This window comes from Oncorhynchus gorbuscha, linkage group LG08 (genome assembly GCF_021184085.1).
Source record: "Oncorhynchus gorbuscha isolate QuinsamMale2020 ecotype Even-year linkage group LG08, OgorEven_v1.0, whole genome shotgun sequence".
NCBI classification, from domain to species: domain Eukaryota; kingdom Metazoa; phylum Chordata; class Actinopteri; order Salmoniformes; family Salmonidae; genus Oncorhynchus; species Oncorhynchus gorbuscha.
Genome location: NC_060180.1, coordinates 20,937,708 through 20,963,252, shown reverse-complemented (window position 1 = coordinate 20,963,252; position 25,545 = coordinate 20,937,708). Strand labels below are relative to the sequence as shown.

The following is a 25,545-nucleotide window of genomic DNA, read 5'->3' as shown; positions in this document are numbered from 1 at the left end:
TTCAGCGCATGTGACAAATACAACTGTATTTGACTTTATATATAGTTATATATACGTCATTACGTCGCACAACGTCACCACGTGATCTTTCGTCACTGTTTTGGAATGGCTTCCTGTATCTTCTCTTTTCACGCGCTCTAAGAACATGGATTACTGTTTAACGCTATTAAACCCTTTTTTTAAGAACTACCATAGAAGAGGCAATACACCAAGAGAAAGATACAGGGCAATACAGAAACGGAAAAGAGAAACCTTCAATACGAACTTACAATGTTCTTATTCCAGCTACCAGAGGTTGTGCTCTACCACATTATGTCATATTTGGAATACAAGTCTTTGAGTCGCCTTTCTCAAGTTTGCAAAACAATTTACCATTTTGCAAATCGTGACGCCGTATGGAGGAAGATAGCAAAAGAGTTAATAAACACTGGAATTACACGACAAGGAGCAGATGTGTAAGAAATATTGTTTTATTCGTTACAATAAGTAGGGTACAGTGGTCGTTTCATGATAAGCATCATGACTTCCCAAGAGTTGTTTACATCTACTTCCACGCGGCTTGCTACAGTTGTTGCCATTCACACCGCTATCCTTCTCGATGCAAAGTTATGCAACACTGTAGCATGCACTACATGGGCTCTACTGTTTCAGCATGGTGCCCATGGAAAACGTTTATGTGTTGTAAAAACGCATACAGATAGCCTCGTGGTTACTTGCTGTAGATATCTGAACGGCGTTTACAAATAAGTTGTAGCTGCATAATAACACATTCCTTGTTGCACACAGTCACGGTGCTACATAATCCTGAGAAGAATATCCTCGGCCAATGACTGCTGTTATGTTGACATGACGACACTGTTTTTCAGGATACATTCATTGTGTGAAATATATATAGCCTATTTCCCACTTGCTGCCGTGGAAGCCCTGAGTCTGACTGACTGGTCTAGAAACACTGTTCTAGAGAACCTAACATTGTGAATTGGACCTGAGCCATTCTGGCATTACTGCCTTCTCCCCCAGCAGAGCGACTTATGCCAAAGTGACAGCCACTCTTATCAAACCATGGGTCTCCTTTGAGATGCAGCCTAACAGCAGTGTAAATAAACTTGGTAATCCTGCTGAGCGCTACGGGACACCACACCCCACAGCTCTGTGAGAGAAGCGGGCTGTTTCCTCCAGCCCACATCCACCCTCTCTGGCACAGGCCTCCTGAACACATGTGAACACATATGCTAGTGTTCTGGACGACAGTGTTGGGTTTAAGTATGACAATATGGGTCTATTTGAGGCCTCCTGCTATTCCATGTGATATTCACACCATATCTTCTAATATACAGCACGCAATGCTGTAATTCTACGCCTGTTGGGCATTGTTTGTGTGCATTGTCCGTTCAGAGGTTTTCTTTATGTGGTGTTCTTCAAGGGTCATAATTGTGTTATCACATCACTATCCATGTTACAGGTATCCCCACATCCCTCTGAAGGACAGAGTGAAGGTATCTCAGAACTGGTGCCATGGGATCTGCAGAAAGGAAGTCATGCTCAAATGGAGGATTAAGTGAGTGTGTTTGAGTTTTGGCATCATGGCACCACAGTGTAGTTTCAGGAGTTTCCCTAATCCATCTCATCTCTTGCTCCACTGAACACACGACAGGGATTGGCTGGTGAAAGTTTAGGGAGAAAAAATGGCAAAAGAGGTCCTGAAGAGTTATTGTTAGTTTTTTAATGAAGCTGTATACAAGTAAAAGGTATTAAACATTGGAAAATGGTTGCTGAATAGCTCATAGTTCTAGATGTTGGGGCTGAAAAGCTCATTAGGAGTACCAGTAAGCACTATCCAGAGAGTCAATGGTGGGTTTACAATCTATCCCTAGATTACCATTCACATGGTTTCAACTAGAGAGAGAATCATGCTCTCCTTTTAGTCATTGTGCCACCTCAATCTGGGTGATTGTGGAGGCCAGGTCATCTGATGCAGCACTCCATCACTCTCCTTCTTGGTCAAATAGCCCTTACACAGCCTGGAGGTGTGTTGGGTCATTGTCCTGTTGAAAAATAAATGATAGTCCCACTAAGCGCAAACCGAATGGATGACGTATCGCTGCAGAATGCTGTGGTAGCCATGCTGGTTGTGTGTGCCTTGAATTCTAAATACATCACGGATAGTGTCACCAGCAAAGCACCATCACACCTCCTCCTCCATGCCTCACGGTGGGAACCACAAATGCAGAGATCATCCATTCACCTACTGCATCTTACAAAGACACAGCGGTTCGAACCAAAAATCTCAAATTTGGACTCATCAGACCTAAGGACAGATTTCCAACGGTCTAACGTCCATTGCTGGTGTTTCTTGGCCCAAGCAACAAAGCAACTTTTTTCTTCTTATTGGTGTCCTTTAGAAGTAGTTTCTTCACAGCAATTCAACCATGAAGGCCTGATTCACGCAGTCTCCTCTGAACAGGATGTTGAGATGTGTCTGTTACTTGAACTCTGTGAAGCATTTATTTGGGCTGCAATCTGAGGTGCAGTTAACTCTAATGAACTTGTCCTCTGCAGCAGAGGTAACTCTTTCTTTCCTGTGGTGGTCCTCATGAAATCCAGTTTCATCATAGCGCTTGATGGTTTTTGCAACTGCACTTGAAGAAACTTTCAAAGTTCTTGAAATTTTCCACATTGACTGACCTTCATGTCTTAAAATAATGATGGACTGTCGATTCTCTTTGCTTATTTGAGCTGTTCTTGCCATATGGACTTGGTCTTTTACCAAATAGGGCTATCTTCTGTATACCATCCCTACCTTGTCACAACACAACTGATTGGCTCAAACGCATTAAGAAGAAATTCCACAAATTAACTTTTAACAAGGCACACTCTTAATTGAAAAGCATTCCAGATGGCTACCTCATGAAGCTGGTTGAGAGAATACCAAGAGTGTGCAAAGCTGTCATCAAGGCAAAGGCTGGCTACTTTGAATATAAAATGTATTTTGATTTGTTTAACACTTATTTGGTTACTACATGATTTCATATGTGTTATTTCATAGTTTTGATTTATTCACTATTATTCTATAATGTAGAAAACAGTAAAAATAAAGAAAACATCCTGGAATGAGTAGGTGTGTCTAAACTTTTGACTAGTACTGTATGTCAGAGTATTTTCCATTATTTGATTGTGTGTTCCCCCTACAGCTTGTTGCCATGGATACAGCTAGACGGGGATGTGCTGTATCTGTCTCAGGCTGCAGACATCGGAGCGTACCATCTGAGGCCGGACACAGGGAAGCTCCAGCGCAGCCCCATGGCTCTGTTCTCAGGACACCTGGAAGACGTGTGTCGATTTGCTGTGACTGACACACACCTCGTTAGTGGAGGAAGGTAATCAGCAGTAATCACCTTAACTCAAACTCCTGAAAGGAATAATATCAGTGGTTGAAGTTCAGTCTATCATGTTGCTTCAATACTCACTTGCCATTCTTACTGTGTACATGCTTCAACTAAAGGTCATTGAAGCATCATCACTACTGCAGACCCACGGCCATAGAAGCACACTCTCAGTCAAAGATATCACATTCCACTTAATGTACTCATGTCTGTTATAGTGAACTATTATCTGCCTCTTTCAGTGATGGTAAGATCCTGGTGCACCACAGGAGGAATGGGTTCTCAATGGAGTACTCAGGTCACAACCAGGAAGTGAATTGCCTGGACTGCAGAGGAGGACTGATCGTCAGCGGCTCCAGAGACAGAACAGCCCGGGTGAGACACACTAATATTCTAGCACCAAATGTGTCTGTTTGTTTAGATGATACTGGCTGAAATAGGGCTCCACTGTAGTTTTACATTGGGTGGCAACCAAAGTATGTGTCATATGCAAGGTTGGCAAACAAATTGATATCATTAACTCTGTGTGTTCCACCCTGGCTGCATTTACACAGGCAGCCCAATTCTGACATTTTTTTTGACTAATTGGTCTTTAGACCAATCAGCTCTGAACAAGATCTGATGTGATTGGTCAAAAGACCAATTAGTGGGAAAATATCAGAATTGTGTTGCCTGTGGGAACGTAGCTTCTGTGGCACATTAGGGTGTACTGTCAACCACAGACAACTATGGTTTTAATGTTCATATTTTCTTAATGTTTCCTTTCAGATTTGGACTTTGTCTTCCAACTGCCCCAGAGACACGATCCCTATGAACGACAGGGTGTGGTCTGTGGCTATTAGTCCCACACAGAGGTATGTAATATACATGCCTAGAATGTCCCAAAACAGTCAAACAGCTACACTAACATCATACATGAGTGCACAAAAGGTAGAGTCCTGCCCCCCCCCGGACAACCCCCATCAGTCAGTACGACACCCTGACTTCAGTTATGCCATTGGCATAAAAACAGTTGTCAGCCACCGGTTTGGGTGTTAGTTGAGTTTGGGGCTAGATTAACCTGAGTGGTGGGTTCATTGTCCTCTGTTACTGAATAGGACAATATTTATTTCCCTCGGGTGGTCTGGGGAACGGTGAAAGAGGGATCGAGAGAGGTGAAAAAACAGGATATCAAGGCAAAGCGGGGTTGCCTTCATAGGCCCTTTGATTGCTCAGCCATGTAGCTACACACCCACACACTTAATGATGCTCACACACACGAAAGCAAGTACACGAGCACATACGTACACACACTAGAGCGAACACACACACACCCTTAATGACACACAGACGCACAAGGCTGTAACAGTATCCCTGCTTCACCACCTGCCCTAGACCGGCAGGCAGCTGATCCTTCAAACTGGCCTTAGCGCCGCCGCAGAGTGGAAACACCATGAGTCACAGCAACAAAGGGCAGCCCTCCTCGGCTGACAGGTCCCTGGTCAACTCTGTTAAATTCAGGCAATCAGAGACACCATCATCTTCTGGGTGGATTGTTCATGCATTACATTTCCATGAATTGACTTGAATTTATTTAGGTAGACCTGGAAGACTGAAACTGTAATGAGACTGGCTGTTTCTGCTCGTTGACCCCCCGCCATACATTCATTCGGTATAAACTCAACTTCACACGCACACTTTTATTGTAGAAACACACACAGCCACAGACAGTATGAACTCACTCGATCGCTCTGTCTCACACACACTCCTTCAGTATATATTGCTCTCACACAGACACACACATTCACGTTGAGCCCCGGTGGCCCTGTCTGCTCAGCCAGAACTTTAGATCTGAGAGTATGGGGCGATTATCCACATCATTAATTCTCCAATTTGCTGGCTGAAATAGCAACCGTGCCTCAGCCTGCTGCCCCCTCATAATAAACCTGCTCCTTCCACACACTGACCAATGACCTGGTTAATTAATAGACCCCTGGAACCGAGGTGTCAACTCGCTGACAAACCTATAAGCCCACCTATCCCCTTGCAACCTCATCACTCCTGGAGCTAAGAGGATACAAGGAGAGAGATGTCATCGCTTAGTCAGTGCTTTGTCAAATATTACATGTGATGGCACCGCCAATTAATTTAAAATCGCCAATTAATTTAAAATGATTGCATGACACAGGTCTTGTTAATAAGGAAATGGCTCAAAATCAATCTAATAACCTAGCTCTTTATGGTAGACCTTTCTACTCTACCAACTGTGTCGCATGACCCAGGTGCTATCGCTTACCCGTTAAGGGTCAGTTAGGGGCATTGAAAGTTTGAGTTTTATCTTGTTTTAAATGACAGTTGACAGCGACAGGGAGCAAAATGGTGGAAGCAGCATGTTTTTTTGATTTGGTGGGAGGGGCTCCTTGTGTTTTAAATGTAATTGTCCCTGCTTTACGCTCACGGAATCTAAAGAGTGGGGGGGGGTGCAGCAGGAGACGGGGCTGGTGTGATGTGTGAGATCAGCCTGCCATGCAATGGCTAACTGTAGTGTTGGTACCATACTGTAGCTACAACTTTAGGGCTGCTTTTCTAAATGTTACATTTGAGTCATGTAGCAGACGCTCTTATCCAGAACCACTTACACTGGTGAGTGCATACATTTTCGTACTGGTCTCACATGGGAATCAAACCCACAACCCTGGCATCGCACGCGCCATGCTGTCCCAACTAAGCCACACATAACAATGTCTGTTATGCTGTCATGATATTGAGTGCGACACTTGCAATTTGAATGCGCCTCAAGAATGATATAATTTTTTTGCATAGAATGTGACAGGCTGAACAATTGAATAGGTAAACTATTTTACTATGGGGTTGTCTGATTTTGCTGTTGCTTTCTTTTGTTGTTAGCTGTGGCATATTAAATGGGGTCAACAATTTTTCATCAGATAATTCAAATAACCAAATGGTACCGGGTCTCAGCTTTGTCTGGCTCTCATTTTGATTGTACTGTATGTTCCAGGTCTCAGGCTCGGCGGGACCCTGCCCAATTGAATCCCTGCTAACCATATCCACTTTTGTGGTCGGTACTACCACAACTATACTGATATTACCCAATGGCAGTGTTTGCCCCTATATTAATTTAGCAGCGGCAGTATGACCATGGGCATTACGATCAGCTGCACTCCGAATTGATGATTACTTGTGTGCTGCAAGCTGTGGGCAGGATTGAAATAAACCCAAACCAAGAGAAACTGTTACGGTACCCTTCAGTCCTTGACACACCATTTTTTCCTAGCATTTTGCAAATCGCCGTTTTGGACGAGACTGACTTTATGATCAAAATGATCATATTTACACATTGTAGTATATTCGGACTCATATCGATGCCACATAGAAGCTGTTTTCAAAAAGAGAGGTTGCTTTTAAAGGCACTCGCTCTTTAGAACTTTAAAATGTCGTCTCTCGCCCCAAGGCAAAATGTCGTCTCTCGCCCCAAGGCAAAATGTCGTCTCTCGCCCCAAGGCAAAATGTCGTCTCTCGCCCCAAGGCAAAATGTCGTCTCTCGCCCCTAGGCAAAATGTCGTCTCTCGCCCGAGGCAAAATGTCGTCTCTCGCCCGAGGCAAAATGTCGTCTCTCGCCCGAGGTAAAATGTCGTCTCTCGCCCGAGGCAAAATGTCGTCTCTCGCCCCGAGGTAAAATGTCGTCTCTCGCCCCGAGGTAAAATGTCGTCTCTCGGCCCGAGGCAAAATGTCGTCTCTCGCCCCAAGGTAAAATGTCGTCTCTTGCCCCGAGGCAAAATGTCGTCTCTCGCCCCAAGGCAAAATGTGTAGAATTGCAGGAAATGAGTTTTAAAACAGCAAAATGTTGTCGCTGCAGACAAGATAAGACCCTCCAAAATGTTCAGTCGGAGACTAATGCGGATGGGCAACACCATGCTCCAGCCTATTTATTTACTATGCTGCATCAGTTGGGCTACAAATTATAATGCTTTTAAAGGGAAAATTATATTTCAGATGGTGTCATTCATTTTGGAGTAGAATGTCCTTCTACCAGAAATGTCCTTTTCACAGTCATTCTACAGAATGAAGCAGCAAATGGAATCCGCTCTGCTACACTGCCGCTGTCGCTGCTTTTCTCATATTCACCCTCGTGTTCAAGCTGTGGGCGGCGAAATGTTCCCCTCTCTTTATCCTTCCCATTCCCCCTTTCTCTGTAATCTTCCTCTCTTGGTGTTCCTCTTTTTCCATCTCTCTCTCTTGGGTTTTCCAGTAAATATAATCTCAAATTCTATTAAAGGATTACAAAGAGGTGTATTGTGGCTGCATTGAAATGCCAATGCTGATGCGACTCCGTGTTGGTCCCTGCCTACTTTGGGCGAGATTGATCCCAGCAGTAGATCTGGCCCCTTCTTTCATGCTTTTCTCAATTGAATGTCTTTCTATGCCACGCTGTGTGATACTGTCTCTGTCCCGAGGCCCACTTCATATAGGCTACCTGGGGTTGCAGGTAGCTTAGTGGTTAGAGCGTTGGACCAGTAACCGAAAGGTTGCTGGATTGAATCCCCGAGCTGACAAGGTAAAAATCTGTCATTCTGCCCCTGAACAAGGCAGTTAACCCACTATATATATATTTTATTTTTAATTTTTTAATTTTTATAAATATGGTTATTGGAATGGAATAGGACTGGGCTCTGTTGGATCCATGTCCTAGAGGTTTTCTGTCATTGACTAGCAATTGAGTAAGAGGGGCCGAATCCGGTCTTAGACTTGACTCTGACACTGTACCAAGACTACACATTAGATATGAGGACTTGTAGTATTAGTGAGAGAGGATGAGGGCGGACATGGGTCTAAATGCTGGCTTTTCCACTCTCCCACCATGTCTCTATCTCTGTCTTTCTCTCTTCCTCTCTCCCTTTCTCACCCTCTCTTTCCACTCTTCCAGTACAGTTTCTTTGAATTATAAAGAAGCGGGCAGGTGGTTAGTAGTTGACTGAGGTGTTCCCTGCGAATAGGCTTGGGCCAACAAGACCGGACAGGTTGAGCACTGGAGCTGTCGTGGCAGATCACACTGTTCGATGGGAGAGAGCATGGAGTCACGACCGAGTGGATTTCGTACCATATGTTGTTTTATTGTGTGATGATACTATGTATTGCTGTTGTATTGCTGCTCTGTAGGAAGAGTAAGGAAATGGTCTAGGAACAATGTAATGAAAGCAAGGTTTCTCCCTCCTAGGGAATTCTTGCCATTGTTACCTCTGCGTTTTTATTGAGGGTTTAAGTCCGACTCTTTGTTACAAATATAGGCTCTTTGAAAAACTGCAGCCATACAAATGCAATTTGATAAATGGATTGGCTGGAACTCTGGTGTTAATCGTGTAACTGGGTGATTCTCATGAGAAATCATCCGTGTTGCTATAGTTTATCCATAAATCCTAAAAATGTTTACATTGAACTATTATATTTATTACGTACAAACACAGAGTCTGTGGACATGTCTCATTAACGTAACACTTTCTCAAGTTCCTGTAAAAACTCCAATCAGTTTTGATATAAAGTTTTATCCACCCGTGATGCATCATCTAGTGGAGTAGTAGAAGTTAAGTTCATTCACTTGCTTATATGCCTCCAGAATGAGGTTCTTATTCTCAAAACACCCCCCTTTACCCCACTTGGCCTTCTCATTACTGTAATGGCTAAAAAGCTCAAATTGGGAAAAGGTCTTACATTTTATAATCATTTTATGATATGTGCATTTTCCGTGTTATGTTTAACTCAGGCCTTTTCATTAGAGGAGGAATGTTAAAAAGATGAATTGATTTCTTTATTTCTTCTTTTTTGGACTGTTGCCGTAATGAGAATTTTGTGGAAATTGTGGTAGAATGCATAATATCTGATTTAAAAAAACATAGTAATAATTATGAAATTGATAAGTACAGATCTTAATCTCAGTGATCCAAGATATATACATTTTGTAAATATTTTAAAATGACACCTGAGAATTTTTGGATCAAATTTTTGTTTTGTGAGAATGACCCAACTGTATTCCATAAGAGATTCGCCACAAAATCTGTCACTCACACACCCAGAGTATCACCTGTGTGCATGTGTTACAGGGTTAGCAGAACGGAATAGCCAATAACAGACCACTCCAAAGAACCAATTAGGGTTTGACGCTCAGTGTCAAAGAGCCTATAAGATCAATCCATTTCTCAGTGCCAAAATGCAGTTACACAATGTATGTCGGCAAGATTGGGGGGGGTTATACTGACCACTCGTAAAGGGGAGGGGGCTGGAAGCCACTGGAGGGAGAAGCTACCCCGAGGAGAGGTGAGAAAGGGGCGCTTTTTCGGGGTTTGTTTTGTTTAGAATTCCTCAAGCACAACTACAAAGATGTTGCAGGGGCAATGCCTTTGAACGTTTCCAAAGAAAATGATTGTTGGATAAACCGCCCCGATTCGCCACTTTCTCACCACGGAGGGAGGCTGACCTCTGACCTCTAGTATCAAAGTACAGGGAGACGCCCCCTCCAGCCCTGATTTTACCCCCACTGCTCTGCCCCACTCAACCGCAAGAAAAAGCCTGAAATTCATGTCTTTCTCTTTCGTCTCTCACAGGCTCGGCCTGTGGCTCAGGAGTCAAGAATTCAATTAGTTAAAAAAAGAGAAGAAAAGAGAGAGGCTGCAACAATGCAGCGATAAGGGGCAGAATGTGCGTTCCCACACGCTAAATACAGGGCGCTTTCTCTGGGGCCCACAGAGCCGGAGGACCCACACTGCAGGAGGCAAGAATAATCACAGCTCCTCTGAACCACTCATTACACCACACACACACACACACACACACACACACACACACACACACACACACACACACACACACACACACACACACACACACACACACACACACACACACACACCTGACACCCACATTCCACAGACATCCTCACATTTACACACAGGCACTCCTAAGCTACTTCAAACACATACCCATGTGCCCACCTCATACACACATACACACGCATGCACACACTGCTCAAAGTAATTTTACAGACATACACATACTAGCACCTCAGACATACCTGACAAACACACACATAGACAACTCACACAGGCCTCTCATTACACACCACCTCATACAGATGTTCCTCGGGTTCACTTGCTCTACCTGAGAGACTAGGCCTGCTGTTCAATGTACAGAATGGAAACAACACTACTCGTGATCGACATCATGGCATAAATTGGGTTAATGATACAACTGCCCAGTCAACATGGGTTGGTATATCAGATTCTGTTATTGATTTCATTAATTTCATTGATTTCAACATTGAAATATCCCTCTTCTCGTGGATGGTCTAGGTTTAATTGATTGTTTGTTGAAAGCATTGATGTTTGTTTTGTTTCTTTGCACACAGCCCTCAATTTGCCAACATGGTCCAATGGTCAATTGAATGGATGTTAGTTCTTATAATCCAGTATCCTAATGACTGTCGCTCCTTTCATGTTTCTGAGTGAGAAGAAGATGAGTGACAAGGTCTCTGATCATTCAAGGGAACCGGAGCTGAGCTGACACAAACCACAATGAATTAATCCTCATTTGTGTCTGTCTATTGGTCCTCAGCTGGTAGAGCATAGCATAGTTGGTTCGATTTCCGGGACCACCCGTATGTAAAATGTACGCATGCACGATGACTGTAAGTTGCTTTGGACAAAAAAAGAGTCTGCTAACTAGAGTCTATTGTTGTAATCCATTATAGGAATCCACTAGACTCATAATCGACATCATCTGAACTTTAATGTTTAGCTGTTGTTAGTTGGAGGATAGCCGTTAGCATAGCGAGACCGGATGGTGTTTTGTGTTTTCAATACATGGTGGCGGGCCGTTCTGTTCCGTTCCAGCCGGCTGAGCAGAGCAGCGCAGAGGGGCTGTGTGTGGAATGTCCTGGTGCTGTCCTGGTGACCTCAGACAGAGGGGACACAAACAGAAGCCAAAAGGGCCAAGGAGGTGGGGTATTGGGGGGGGTGGGGGAGGGGTCTTGGCGAGCCCCTGCCATTGTCCCCCTCCCGGCTGATATAAAAGCATCATAACCCTTTGAGCTCAGACATATTTAGAGAGCAGATAAAAGCACTTTTTACAAACTAGATACACGGCGGGCACAAAGCCGGGGGTCAAGCGCAACAAATTAACAACCTCTTTTGCCTAGAGGGGGGGGAGGAGGGAGGAGAAGGGGGGGCAGGGGGCATAGCTAAATCGCCCCTGGAGTCCATCGCCATGCCTCTACATTCCCAGCGCCTGCATGGTCTGTGTTCATCTCTGCTATTTAGCCTATTCTTCTGTAATTGGCTGGGGTTTAGTTTAGATAAATGGTGACTTACTTGTTTTGTTTGGAGTATTGTTGTTCATCCGATAGGTTTGTGTGGGATTCTTTGAATTTCACGAAAGTGGTGCCAATCTTTGGCAATGGTGAAAGAATTGTAGTCAGGTGAAATGTAACATTTAATTTTGATGTCAGATAGCCACATATCCCATTTTAAACAGTAAGCTTCAATTTTTTTTGTATTTTGCAAATACACTTCACTTTTCTATTTTGCCATAAGCTACAATAGTGCCAGGAGAAATTCAACTGACAGTGCGTATCTGTTACCCTTGTCTCTCAGAAGAATAAACTTTGCAAGACTGGAGTGTAGTTGTTCCATTTGGTGTAGTACAGCTGTTTAGGTAGTAAGCTGAAAGTCCTACACATGGAAATTGTATCCTTTTGTAGTGACTAGTGATGCAAGCCAAATGCTAAAGCCAAACTGGTGGCTTAGAATGTGCAGCCCGACACCAAAGTACACCCCTAACCCACAGGCTGTAGAACGGACATATCATTAGAACACGAGAGTCAAATTCTGCTTCCTAAGTCCATACATTTACTTTCTGGTGTTTGACACTAAATGTACTTTCTATGTGTTTGACTTTCGGACTTGATTTACTGCAGTTTGACTCCAAGCAGGTTCAAATAGGTAACCTTTTTCAATTCTAAGGAAAGCAATTGGAGAATCCCCTATTAAAACTGAGAAATAATTATCATAACATGTCATTTGTTAGACTAGATTCCTAGACCAGGCTGTTGTTCACCTCTTTGTTAGGAAACTAGAAGTGATTTTGGGGCTGAGAATGGGGATGGGTTAACAGAAGTGGAGCGTTTGCGGTGGTCTTGGGAAAGCGTGGAGCACCCTGTGCGGTCAGCTTGTTGATTTGGAGCTAACAATGTTGGTACTGTTGGGCTCTTCTCCCAGCAGGGGCTCAGTGTGCGTGTTTCTGTCTGTGTGTAATTCTGTGTGTGCGCTTGTCTGTGATTGTGTGTGTGTGTTCATTTGGCTGGGTTCCCAATGGGGGCTGAGTTAGTTTGTGTGACCCTGCCACACAGCCCCTTAGATAATGCAGCCAGCTGATGAGGTTACCCAAACGGCAGCAGAGGCCCAGCATGTCCTTATAATGAGGAGTGGACTGGGAAGTAGAGGGAGAGGGAGAAGGTTGGGAGGCTACAGAGATGGGGGTGATTTCAGGATGGGGTGGTAGTAGGATCTCAGGGAGGTGATTGGGGGGTGAGGGGTTTTAGGGAGGGGAAACCTGTCCCACATCAGGCGAGAGAGGCTTTGACCTTAGCAGCTATAATATCAGTGAGTGATCTGACCCTAGATCAGGCCAGTGCTCGGGAGGACAGAACCGGTTCATTGTATGTCTGTGCTGTGTACCCCCCTTCCTCCCCCAGCAGAGCAGAGCTCAGTGAGGGGTGAGTAATGTGAGTAATGGAGAGTAATAAGGGCCAGGCAGCGAGTGTGACCTTAACCCTATTGTATCTTGTGTCACCAGGGTTCAGAGGTCATACTCGCTGAGGGCCCGCCGCCCTGATTGGACCAAATGAGTTTACCCAACACTAATTAACGGGGGCTTTGCTAACGGGCCTCTCCGCTTAACGGGCCTGACAGCTGCCCCTGTGCCTCAGTACACCCTCCCGTGCCCCGCTCACGCCCCTCGTTACCCCTGTCTCAACGCAAAGCGCCTCCACGCCACCCTTACCCCATTGCCAACCCACCCAGCCGTCAGAGGAAGAAACGCCAACCAAACCACCCACCACTGCTTCAACACAGTTATCTGTCTACTTCTCTGTCCTTCTCTCTGGCTATTCTATCCCGCTGTTTTTGATTTGAGATCTGCCGTTCTTTCTTGAGATTGTATGCGAAAGCAGTTGATGCTGAAACTGTGAAGTAAAACGGAAAAATAGTAAATGAATAAGTGGTACAAAAGAAAGTAAAAAGATAATCAAATGGTGGTTGTGCCCCAGGGTGTTGGACCTTCCCCTGTCAGTCAAACCTGCAGGAGGCCCTAAGCCTCAGACCTGGGCAGAGCTAACAGAAGCCCCCCTACTGCCCCTCTCCCTTTTGGCCCACCCCACCCTCTACACACAGACCCTACTACACCCCTCCACCCCCTCCTCCTCTCCTTTCACCCCTGTGCCGCCCATGCATACCTAGGCCACTACTTCCGACCTGTCAGTCCAATCAAAGGAGTGTTTTAGTTTCTCCTCTTTTCTCTCTCACCACTGAAACAATAAACGTGTGTCTCTGACCGGAGACTGTTGAGGGTGTCACGCTTTAGCTTTGCCCTTTGAGGTGTCTCAGTGTTCCCAGTTTTCCTAAACGTTCCTCTGTTGTCTCCTCCACAGCTCCTTCGTGACTGGCACGGCCTGCTGTGCGAACTTCTCTCCTCTGAGGATCTGGGATGTTGAAAGGTAACTAACTACACAACACACACGCACACAGATACATACTCCACTGATTCACACAGATTTTACACACCACTTACTACACACACACAACCCACAAACAACAGTGCACCATGACCAAGCATTTTAAGTACATTCCTATACAGTATAGAAATGTAGAGTTGAGCCCTTCATCGTCCACCAGTAGTATTCCTACCAACCCACTTCTTACCAACCCAACTATTCCAAGACCTCCCATCCTAGCCCATCTGTCAGTATAACTGATCACGGCAGTGAAAGTGGAACCTGGCTGTAATGATAGTTGTTGTTTCATCATCCCGTCTAAAAGCCTTTGCTTTGAGAAGTTCAAAGGAGGGCTGGGAGAATTCCTGGCACTGAAAGCCCAAGCTTAAACCTGATACAGCCCTGACAGGCCACTGTAATTCCCAGCTTTACCTGCCGAATTAAACCTTCTGACACGTCCCAGGCCGGACAGAGAAAGGCGCTTCCTGCTCCAAATGACATGGACATTTGAGCTGGGGAAACGGGGGAAGGGAGGAAGGGGAGGAGAAGGGAGGGGAAGTTATTTGTGTGTTGCAGGTGTTCCGAAAATATATTGACACAGTGTACCAGAGCTCGTTCTTGCTGGAAAACATGAACAACATGTCCTTGTGTAGTATGCAGAATAGTATTCAGGTATTGTGATTTGTGTTTTTTTCTCAGTTTAGGAGTAAATATTTTAAGTCCCAAGCCTGAAAATCGTATGTTTTTGCTGTAGTATGATGATTGGGACAAGTGGCCTGGCTGATCTGTGTCCCCCACTGTAACTTCCTGTCTGGTAATCAGCTGAGTTACAAAAAGCGGTCTGGGAGAGGGTAGGGCACATACTGTACACCGATGACAGCAGGACGAGGGTTATGGGGGTCCTCTGTGTGTCTGTAACGGTCTCTTATTTCCCATATCTCAGATGCACGTGCGCACACACAAACACAGACACACACACAGCAACCCCACCACACACATAGAGCACATATTCAACCTCTCCAGACACACCACCATCACGATCCACCCCCCTCCACCCCAACCTAAGACTACCAGCAGCATCCCAACCCAACCCTGTGCATTAGTGCGGCCACAACTCCCTTTGACAGCAGACACATCAGAGAGAAAAGATCACAACCAAGACACCGTTACACCTGCAGCACCAAACATAGCCAGTAAAGCAGCTGAGTGCATCAGGATCTGAACAAGACAGGAACCACAACATGTTGCTGATTCCAGAAATGACTTGTCATCCGAGGATGGAAAATAGTGGCACAGGATGTGACTGAGATCAAAGATGCTGATGCTCAGGTCATGGACTGCCACTTTCTTTAAGAGAGGGAAAGAGGTGAAGAAATATAGATGGAGAAAAAGGGGGAGAGAGGGAGACTAGGGGAGGAAGAAAGGGATATTTGTTCTGTCTGTCTTCTTTATGTGATTAATCTAGTTTCACAAAACAACTATTTTACTCTTAATTATTTTTCAAGAAATCGTGACCTGAATGAAGCATGTCCTTGTTTTATGACAGACGTGGCATTATTCTATAACAGGCTCATTAAAAATCAGTTTCTCTTTGTTGACCCTTCTAAGTGTTGCCATGCAAAACCAGAACCTTCCCACTTATGTGGGGCAAAGGAACCTTGACCATTCACCCATTGTGGCTTTGATTTTAATTTAATTTAACACATTTCTTTTTTCTCCCATTGCAATTAATTCTGTGTCTTTTTCATCTCGATAGCACAAAGCCTATGATCACCCATACAGAGGAATCCCACACAAGTGGCGTTTTTGAGCGCACCCCAACTTTTCATGGTGCCTTCGCTCGTGGATAAACAGGGAAAAAGCATCAAAGAACCCCAACCATCGCTCCGAGATTCCCGTCAAAGGAGCCCCACAATCGCCTGGCAGATTCCTGGCATTCCTCTCTGAAAAGCGGGGGTTAAATGTCTGCGTTGGGAGGTCGCTCTGTTATACAAATTGCACGGGCATTGTTTTTGGAGAGAACGCGTGTGACATTTAAAGGTGGCCATTGTTCTGCCCGTACATTCCTACCCGGTTCTGTGTCCCGCGGTTCTCCCAGCTCCCTGAGTCCCCACTGTTTGTTTTAGGGTCTGAAAACCCCAGCAGGACTCTTTCTCTACCTGTCTGACATCCTTTCAGAGGAGTGGCTGTTTCCCAGCGCGGACGTCCCCAGGCCCAGTTTAGACACCAGACTTAACCTTACAAGAGCTCTCCCACCCATACTGCTTTTCTATAGCCCCCCCCCCCCCCCAACACCAAGAGAGAATCCCCTTAGCTTCTCCTGTTTAAAGTCTGTAAATTCATTAATGGTTCCTTTCACAAACTGGTTGTGTATATATGTGTGAGTGTGTGTGGCCCGAAAGCCAACCTGACTGCAGTGAGACCAGATAGGCTTAAATCCGGACTAACTAATTCTCCCTGTGTATCACAGACAGTCACTTCTCTCATAACAGTCAGTCAGTCAGTCCCCCCCTATGGCGGACAGTCAACTAACCTTCCAAAATCAATTCAGTGTTGGGCTTCATTTTATCTCAAATTCTCACTATTTATTAACCGAAAACCGATTTTCCCCTTAGACAAACATGAGCATTCAATATTTTATTTCAGTCGAATTTCAGTTCATTTCCTCAATTACTGGGAATGTGATTTGCCTCATGTCAACCCCATATCACAGCTAGTTAAGTCCCACATTCTGGCTCATCCAGGGTCAGTGGCACTAGCTACTCTGTAGTTTGAGTGGGGTCACAGAACATTGGTGTGAGAGCAGCAGTTCCCTCTCTCCACTCTCTGGAGCATACTGCCCATATGATCTATCTCCCAAGTGCACCTTACTGATCTCTGAACTCCCACATGTCCATATTGTAGACATCATCCTTGGTGACATGCAATCATTTGCTCCTTTTTCTATTTAGCACTTTTCACTTTCACCTTTTGTATTTTCTAGAACATGGATTAAATGAAGTATATTTGTGCATCTCGGCCTCCTTGGGTTTTTCCTTTTCATGGTTTGAGTACGACTAACTTTTCGCTACAGATTTTTTTTCTCTCATGCACCAGCCACTATTCATCCTAGCCGGAGCGCACACCCTCATATTGCCTTTCGTCATGCAATCAAATCAGCTACAGAATAGTATTAACTAACTTGTACTAAATATGACCTGTTTTTATGGATCTAGTAGCATCTTAAAAAATATATATACAGTTTAAGTCAGAAGTTTACGTACACCATAGCCAAATACATTTAAACTCAGTTTTTCACAATTCCTGACATTTAATCCTAGTAAAAATTCCCTGTCTTAGGTCAGTTAGGATCACCACTTTATTTTAAGAATGTGAAATGTTAGAATAATAGTAGAGCAAATTATTTATTTCAGCTTTTATTTATTTCATCACATTCCCAGTGGGTCAGAAGTTTACATGCACTCAATTAGCATTTGGTAGCATTGCCTTTAAATTGTTTAACTTGGGTCAAACTTTACGGGTAGCCTTCCATAAGCTTCCCACAATAGGTTGGGTGAATTTTGGCCCATTCCTCTTGACAGAGCTGGTGTAACTGAGTCAGGTTTGTAGGCCTTGCTCGCACATGATTTTTCAGTTCTGCCCACAAATTTTCTATCGGATTGAGGTGAGGGCTTTGTGATGGCCACTCCAATACTTGACTTTGTTGTCCTTAAGCCATTTTGCCACAACTTTGGAAATATGACGGGGTCATTGTCCATTTGGAAGAGCCATTTACAACCAAGCTTTAACTTCCTGACTGATGTCTTGAGATGTTGCTTCAATATATCCACATCATTTTCCACCATCATAATGCCATCTATTTTGTGAAGTGCACCAGTCCCTCCTGCAGCAAACCACCCCCACAACATGATGCTGCCACCCCCGTGCTTCACGGTTGGGATGGTGTTCTTCGGCTTGCAAGCCTCCCCCTTGTTCCTCCAAACATAACCATGGTCAGTATGGCCAAGCAGTTCTCTTTTTGTTTTAGATCAGAGGACATTTCTCCATGTGTCCCCATGTGCAGTTGCAAAGCATAGTCCGGCTTTTTTATGGCGGTTTTTGAGCAGTGACTTGTTCCTTGCTGAGCGGCCTTTCAGGTTATGTTGATATAGAACTCGTTTTACTGTGGATATACAGCGAGGGAAAAAAGTATTTTATCCCCTGCTGATTTTGTACGTTTGCCCACTGACAAAGAAATGATCCGTCTATAATTTTAATGGTAGGTTTATTGGAACAGTGGGAGACAGAATAACAACAAAACAAATCCAGAAAACATATGTCAAAAATGTTATAAATTAATTAGCATTTTAATGAGGGGAAATAAGTATTTGACCCCTCTGCAAAACATGACTTAGTACTTGGTGGCAAAACCCTTGTTGGCAATCACAGAGGTCAGACGTTTCTTGTAGTTGGCCACCAGGTTTGCACACATCTCAGGAGGGATTTTGTCGCCCCCCTCCTCTTTGCAGATCTTCTCCAAGTCATTAATGTTTCGAGGCTGATATTTGGCAACTCGAACCTTCAGGTCCCTCCACAGATTTTCTATGGGATTAAGGTCTGGAGACTGGCTAGGCCACATGGCCCCGTCCATCGTCCCTTTGATGCGGTGAAGTTGTCCTGTCCCTCCGCATAAAAAAAACACCCCCAAAGCATAATGTTTCCACCTCATGTTTTATTTTTTATTTTTTACCCCTTTTCCTCCAATTTAGTCGTATCCAATTGTTTTTAGTAGCAACTATTTTGTCTAACCGCTACAACTCCCGTACGGGCTCGGGAGAGACGAAGGTCATGAAAGTCATGCATCCTCCGGCACACAACCCAACCAAGCCGCACTGCTTCTTAACACAGCGCGCATCCAACCCGGAAGCCAGCCGCACCAATGTGTCGGAGGAAACACAGTGCACCTGGCAACCTTGGTTAGCGCGCACTATGCCCGGCCCGCCACAGGAGTCGCTGGTGCGCGATGAGACAAGGACATCCCTACGCAGTATAGCGCCCTTAACCACTGCGCCACCCGGGAGGCTCCACCTCCATGTTTGACGGTGGGGATGGTGTTCCTGGGGTCATAGGCAGCATTCCACCTCCTCCAAACACGGCGAGTTGAGTTGATGCCAAAGAGCTCCATTTTGGTCTCATCTGACCACGACACTTTCACCCAGTTGTCCTCTGAATCATTCAGATGTTCATTGGCAAACTTTAGACGGGCATGTATATGTGCTTTCTTGAGCAGGGGGACCTTGCGGGCACTGCAGGATTTCAGTCCTTCACGGCGTAGTGTGTTACCAATTGTTTTCTTGGTGACTATGGTCCCAGCTGCCTTGAGATCATTGACAAGATCCTCCCTTGTAGTTCTGGGCTGATTCCTCACCGTTCTCATGATAATTGCAACTCCACGAGGTGAGATCTTGCATGGAGCCCCAGGCCGAGGGAGATTGACAGTTAATTTGCGAATAATTGCACCAACTATTGTCACCTTCTCACCAAGCTCCTTGGCGATGGTCTTGTAGCCCATTCCAGCCTTGTGTAGGTCTACAATCTTGTCCCTGACATCCTTGGAGATCTCTTTGGTCTTGGCCATGGTGGAGAGTTTGGAATCTGATTGATTGCTTCTGTGGACAGGTGTCTTTTATACAGGTAACAAACTGAGATTAGAGCACTCCCTTTAAGAGTGTGCTCCTAATCTCAGCTCGTTACCTGTATAAAAGACACCTGGGAGCCAGAAATCTTTCTGACTGAGAGGGGGTCAAATACGTATTTCCCTCATTAAAATGCAAATCAATCTATAACATTTTTGACATGTGTTTTTCTGGATTTTTTTGTTGTTATTCTGTCTCTCACTGTTCAAATAAACCTACCATTAAAATTATAGACTGATAATTTCTTTGTCAGTGGGTAAACGTACAAAATCAGCAGGGGTCAAATACTTTTTTCCCTCACTGTAGATACTTTTGTACATGTTTCCTCCAGCAACTTCACAAGGGCCTTTGCTGTTGTTCTGGGATTGAATTGTCTCTAGGATTGATTGTCTCTAGGAGACAGAATGCGTCTCCTTCCTGAGCGGTATGACGACTGCGTGGTCCCATGGTGTTTATACTTGTGTACTATTGTTTGTACATATGAACGTGGTATCTTCAGGCGTTTGGAAATTGCTCACAAGGATGAGCCAGACTTGTGGAGGTCTACAATTTTTTTTCTGAGGTATTGGCTGATTTCTTTTAATTTTCCCATGATGTCAAGCAAAAAGGCACTGAGTTTGAAGGTAGGCCTTGAAATACATCCACGGTTACACCTCCACCTGATTTAAATTATGTAAATTTGCCTATAAGAAGCTTGTAAAGCCATGACATCATATTCTGGAATTTTCCCGGCTGTTTAAAGATACAGCCAATTTAGTGTATGTAAACTTCTGACCCACTGAAATTGTGATACAGTGAATTATAAGTGAAATAATCTGTAATCTGTCTGTAAACAATTGTTGGAAAATTAGTTGTGTCATGCAGAAAGTAGATGTCCTAACCTACTTGCCAAAACTATAGTTTGTTAAGTGGTTGAAAGTGGTTGAAAAAAAAGTTACTCCAACCTAAGTGTATGTGAACTTCCAACTTCAACTGTATATATATATATATATATATATACCACTTTCTGGTGTATGATGGAGTCTTAGCTATTCTACAGTGACTCTAACGTGACGGTATTGACTCATCCCTGTGATTTCACAGACTCAAGAATGTGACAGGCTACATTCGGACAGACTCAGGTAGGTATGTGACGGTAACGACTCGTCAGGTTTATTTCATAGACTCAAACCATGTAGCATCCCACTCAGGCATGCTTTGGACCAGACTCAAGTATGTGATGGTGTGGACCCAGACATGAGATTGTCAGATCACACAATCAAGCCGCAGCTCAAAGGCAAGCGGCAGCCGCACTAGCAGATACAGTCCTTCTGACAGATTATATGGTTTGCTCCGTCCTGTAATTTTCCTGAGGCTCATAAAAGTGGTGACCTAACAATTTGACAATCCCGGCTGTTCTGCTGCTCGCCATCCACCGCACAGTGCTATTATGGCTTTAAGTTCTCGACGCAGATGTGAAGACCGCTTTCAGGGATCTGGATTTTTAGCGTCTCACCTTGGTGTTTGACATTTTTAGAGGGCCACGAAGACCTTGAGTGTGATCAGCACAATTGGGTTTGTCTGTGAGACATTGTATTTAGATAACGACTTGATTGGCCTATTGCCTTGTCGGTTGAGTTGTGTAGGGGCTGTCTATAAGACACATTTGAGTTATGAGTCAATTATTCACATGTGGCTTGAGTGGTATAGGTGTTCTTTGTCCAACATGCGTTAAGCTCAGGGTTTTAGCAGTAAAAAGAAAATGAGGGATCGGTACCCCACACAGACACATATCCCAGAGAGAGAGCCCCATCACGGACTCCCCATTGGCCAGGCTTAGACCCCAGCTCTGAGAAAGCTCTCGTCCAATAAGACGCCACGTGGGGAAAGCCCTCGTCCAATAAGATGGCCCCCTGGGGTGAGGCTAGCGGATTACTAGTCTGCCCCTGGTGTTTGGAGCAGTGGGGGCACGAGCGAGAAGGGGGAGGGAGTGCGGTCACCAGGGCCAGTGGCCTCCTTTAAATGGTTGCTAGGGAGCAGGTATCAAAGGTCTGCGAGTAACACACAGTCACGGTCATGGAGGGAATTAAACCGCAACAAAGAGACAGTTATTCTGCAATAATCCGCCCTGCGGAGGGCAAGTTATTCTCCAAGAATCAGAGCCGCCGAGTGGGCAGCCAACGGAGGACTGTGATCACAAGAGCATGGTACTGCCCATACACACACCTTACACATCCTTTGTGCATTCATACACCACGATGTCTTCTCTCTCTCTCTCTCTCTCATTCTCTTTCTTTCTCTCTCACTCATTCTCTCTCTCTCTCACACACACACCTCACCATCCTGGTGTTGTAGCGTGGGGGGATCCCTGTAATCAGTCTCAGAGCCCTCTCCCACATAGAGAGGTGTTGACTTTGATCTCCTCTGGGTGGTCTGGAGCCAGTGGGATTGGGAATATAGAGATGGAGAGAGAATGGTAGTATATGGGAATATAAAGATACACACAGAGAGCTTAGGGGTGTATCAAGGATCGCTATAAAGACCGAGACAGGTGGAAATAGTGTTTTATCCATCTCACTGTGGGTTAAGGTGAGTTATACCTTACATCAATGAGTAGGGGCTCCATTTATTATTCATGGTTGCTTAGGGGCGTAAGTGAAAACTGCACATCCTCATTTGAAGCACTAAGGACATCCTGTATTGGACATATTAGTAGTCAGTGGCCAGCAGGCATTTATAGTATTGATAAAGTGTAACATGCCTGTGATCTTAGGTGCAGAACTTCCCCTGAACTGTCTCTGTCTTCATATTTCTTCTTACTTTCTCCCTATTTCTCCATCCCCCCTCTCCCTGTCTCTCAGGTGTGAGCTGCTGTGTTGTCTGGGTTCAGAGTTCCGTCGGGGTGCAGGTGTGTTGGATATAGTCTATGAGTCGCCTGTCCAGCTGCTCACCTGTGGCTATGACACCTACATCCGCTCCTGGGACCTTCGCCTCAGCCCCAGGTACACCGTCAATCAGTCAGCCGTCAGTCAGTTAGTCCATATATTAAGCTGTCAATCAATAATTTTGTTCGTATTTATGTATAAATTGTCAAAATGTAGATTCCGGTCAAGCATTATGATTGGCAGGGAGGCGTTCTGAGCCATACCAAAACAAGAATAGCATCACGGCTACATCATACACATCTACACACACGTGCTATGAGTCAACACAGCACACATAACAGCACTAGCAACACAGTCCAATCATTCCCCTCCACTCCATCTTCCAAAAAGAAAGAGCAGAGTATATTCCAACCCAGTCCAATCGGGGCGGTACCTGAATGATCCGGACCCTTGCACATTTCCACTACAAACCAAGCAGGGTCCTGCTATCAGAGGGGAGGGTGCCTTTTTATTTGGGTGCGTGTGTGTGTGTGTGTGTGTGTGGCGTGGCGTGGGTCAGTCAAGTAACACAAATAAGAGCTGATTGTCAGTTAGCTCTGGGGAGTTGAACGGGGGGGGCTGGGCTGGGAGGGGGTCCCTCTTTAGACATCAATAATTCACACACAGTACCACCAGGAGGCTCCCTGGGACAGTGAGGTGGTGCAGGGTGTCTGGACCTTGGGTTCCCGCTGAAAGCAGGACTTTGAGTCTCGCAGACGCCTTGAGTGTAACTGACCAGCGGACAAAAACATATGCCCAACACACACACACACTTTGTTCTCTGTCTGAAATACAGTGTTGTCTTGGTGTTGTCTCTTGTTATGGCTTTATGTCATGTAGTGTTGTTGGGATGTACGTAGTGTCTTTTATCAGGTTGATCAATCATCTCATGGTCTTGTTGAATATGTGAGTTTTGTGTGTTGGGTCATTGCATCATCTTTTTGGGGTGGTTTCTTTGTATTTTTAGTGTGGCTTTTTGTAATTGGGTCATGGCAAATAGTTTTCTCATGCAATGTGGTATTGTCTTATTTAGTTATGTTTTTGTGTCGTGGCTGTGACATTCTCTGGGTGAAATGGTCAGTGTGTATGCATTTTGTTCACAAACTGTTGCATTCTCACCTCGTCCGACTAACCACACACCACGTCGGCTATAGGTTTGGCAGAGAGAGGGAAAAAGAGAGAAAGAGGAGTCAGCCCAATTGGCCTAGTCTACCTCATGCACTCTTGTCTCAAATTGTCCCAGAAAAACACACTCTGAGAAACCGACACAGCTCAAACTCTCAGACACACACAATGTTATTTTATGTCTTTACCTCAAATGCCACGACAGGCGAAGTAGACTTGTGATGGCGACCCTCCTTTGAGTCTGGTTGAATCGGTGCTATGTTTGTCTATATCTGGTGGTGTCTCTCAACCCTTTAGTGCCCACTAGCTAGGTTTCCATCCTATTTGCAATCAGCTTTTCATGTGTATATTCTGAAATAAGCAATAAAAGAAGTGCATTTTCCAACAAGTCGTGTTTCCATCAAATTGACTTGTTGCCGTGAGTTTTTTTTTTATGTGTCAGGTAATTAATTGGTTGGATGGAAACCTGGCTAATTACAGGGAATTGAGCTCGCACTCATTGGATTGCTAAAATGAGGACGAACAGACTGTGTGTGTGCGTGTGCGTGTGCGTGTGCGTGTGCGTGTGTGTGTGTGTGTGTGTGTGTGTGTGTGTGTGTGTGTGTGTGTGTGTGTGTGTGTGTGTGTGTGTGTGTGTGTGTGTGTGTGTGTGTGTGTGTGTGTGTGTGTGTGTGTAAGCCTATCTGTATGTGCGCCCTTGTGTATTTGCGTATGTGCATACTTGTGAGAGGGACTCCAGACATCTCCCCTGCTCTTCTGTCTGCTCTCGGTCCCTGTGCATCACTTATTGATGAGGCTCTAATGGATGATCGATCTCTATTGGCAGAACCCCCAAAATACTTCCCCTACCACCACCTCTTTCCCCAGCCAGCGCTCCAACACCCCAGCGCCTTTCCGTTAACAACAGAGGAAGTTTCAGCATCCTCACAAAACCAACATACAAAATGTAACTTCCTCATAACATGCACACAGACATATGCCTTCTTTAAAATTCTTCAGAGTGCACTCTCCTAAATCCAGTCACACTCTGCACTGTGTTGCAGTGGTCCTTTTAACATGGCTCATCAACGTTAGTTGAACAAAATGAATGCCGTGTTGCTGTCATGCTGTATTTCAAATTCAACGGATGTCTACTTTTTCTGAACATTCTCTGATGTCATTTCCTCCTATCCCAACAGGAAGTGTGTCATGGAGTGGGAGGAGCCTCACGACAGTGCCCTCTACTGCATCCAGACGGATGGGAATCACATGATTGCCAGTGGCTCCTCTTACTATGGCGTCATACGGACGTGGGATAAGCGGCAAACCCGCTGCTTAGAGGTGTGTGTGTGTGTGTGTGTGTGTGTGTGTGTGTGTGTGTGTGTGTGTGTGTGTGTGTGTGTGTGTGTGTGTGTGTGTGTGTGTGTGTGTGTGTGTGTGTGTGTGTGTGTGTGTGTGTGTGTGTGTGTGTATGGAATCGAATGTGTGTGGGTGAGTGCCATTTATGACTGTGGTTGTCCTTGCCACAGATGTTCCAGCTGTCCTCTGCTGTGAGTAGCCCAGTGTACTGCCTGCGTTTCAACACCTCTCACCTGTACGCTGCCCTCGCCACAGCACTGCACTCTCTTGACTTCAAACAGGGCCCCCGGCCTCGCAGATAACGCCCACTCCCACAGACAGCTGTTAGGATTTAAAACAATAAATTCGATGTTTTTGACAGTAAA

The 25,545-nt window shown here is 45.0% G+C and overlaps 1 protein-coding gene across 1 annotated transcript; it reads left to right on the top strand.

The window, feature by feature from the left end:
• Positions 1–25,545, top strand: fbxw4 (F-box and WD repeat domain containing 4). The gene is made up of 9 exons (XM_046358785.1): positions 1–455; positions 1,463–1,558; positions 3,192–3,377; positions 3,626–3,758; positions 4,152–4,237; positions 14,077–14,142; positions 22,655–22,795; positions 25,021–25,162; positions 25,351–25,545. The coding sequence occupies exons 1-9, from the start codon at positions 271–273 to the stop codon at positions 25,480–25,482; spliced, it is 1,167 nt and encodes a 388-aa protein (XP_046214741.1). The 5' UTR covers positions 1–270; the 3' UTR covers positions 25,483–25,545.

What these genes read in the sequence shown, in the direction of transcription:
- fbxw4 (XM_046358785.1), top strand. Translation starts at nt 271, where the DNA reads ATGTTCTTATTCCAGCTACCAGAGGTTGTGCTCTACCACATTATGTCA. An exon ending in ACACGACAAGGAGCAGATGT is followed by an intron (nt 456 to 1,462) that starts GTAAGAAATATT and finishes TCCATGTTACAG; the next exon opens with GTATCCCCACATCCCTCTGA. An exon ending in ATGCTCAAATGGAGGATTAA is followed by an intron (nt 1,559 to 3,191) that starts GTGAGTGTGTTT and finishes TTCCCCCTACAG; the next exon opens with CTTGTTGCCATGGATACAGC.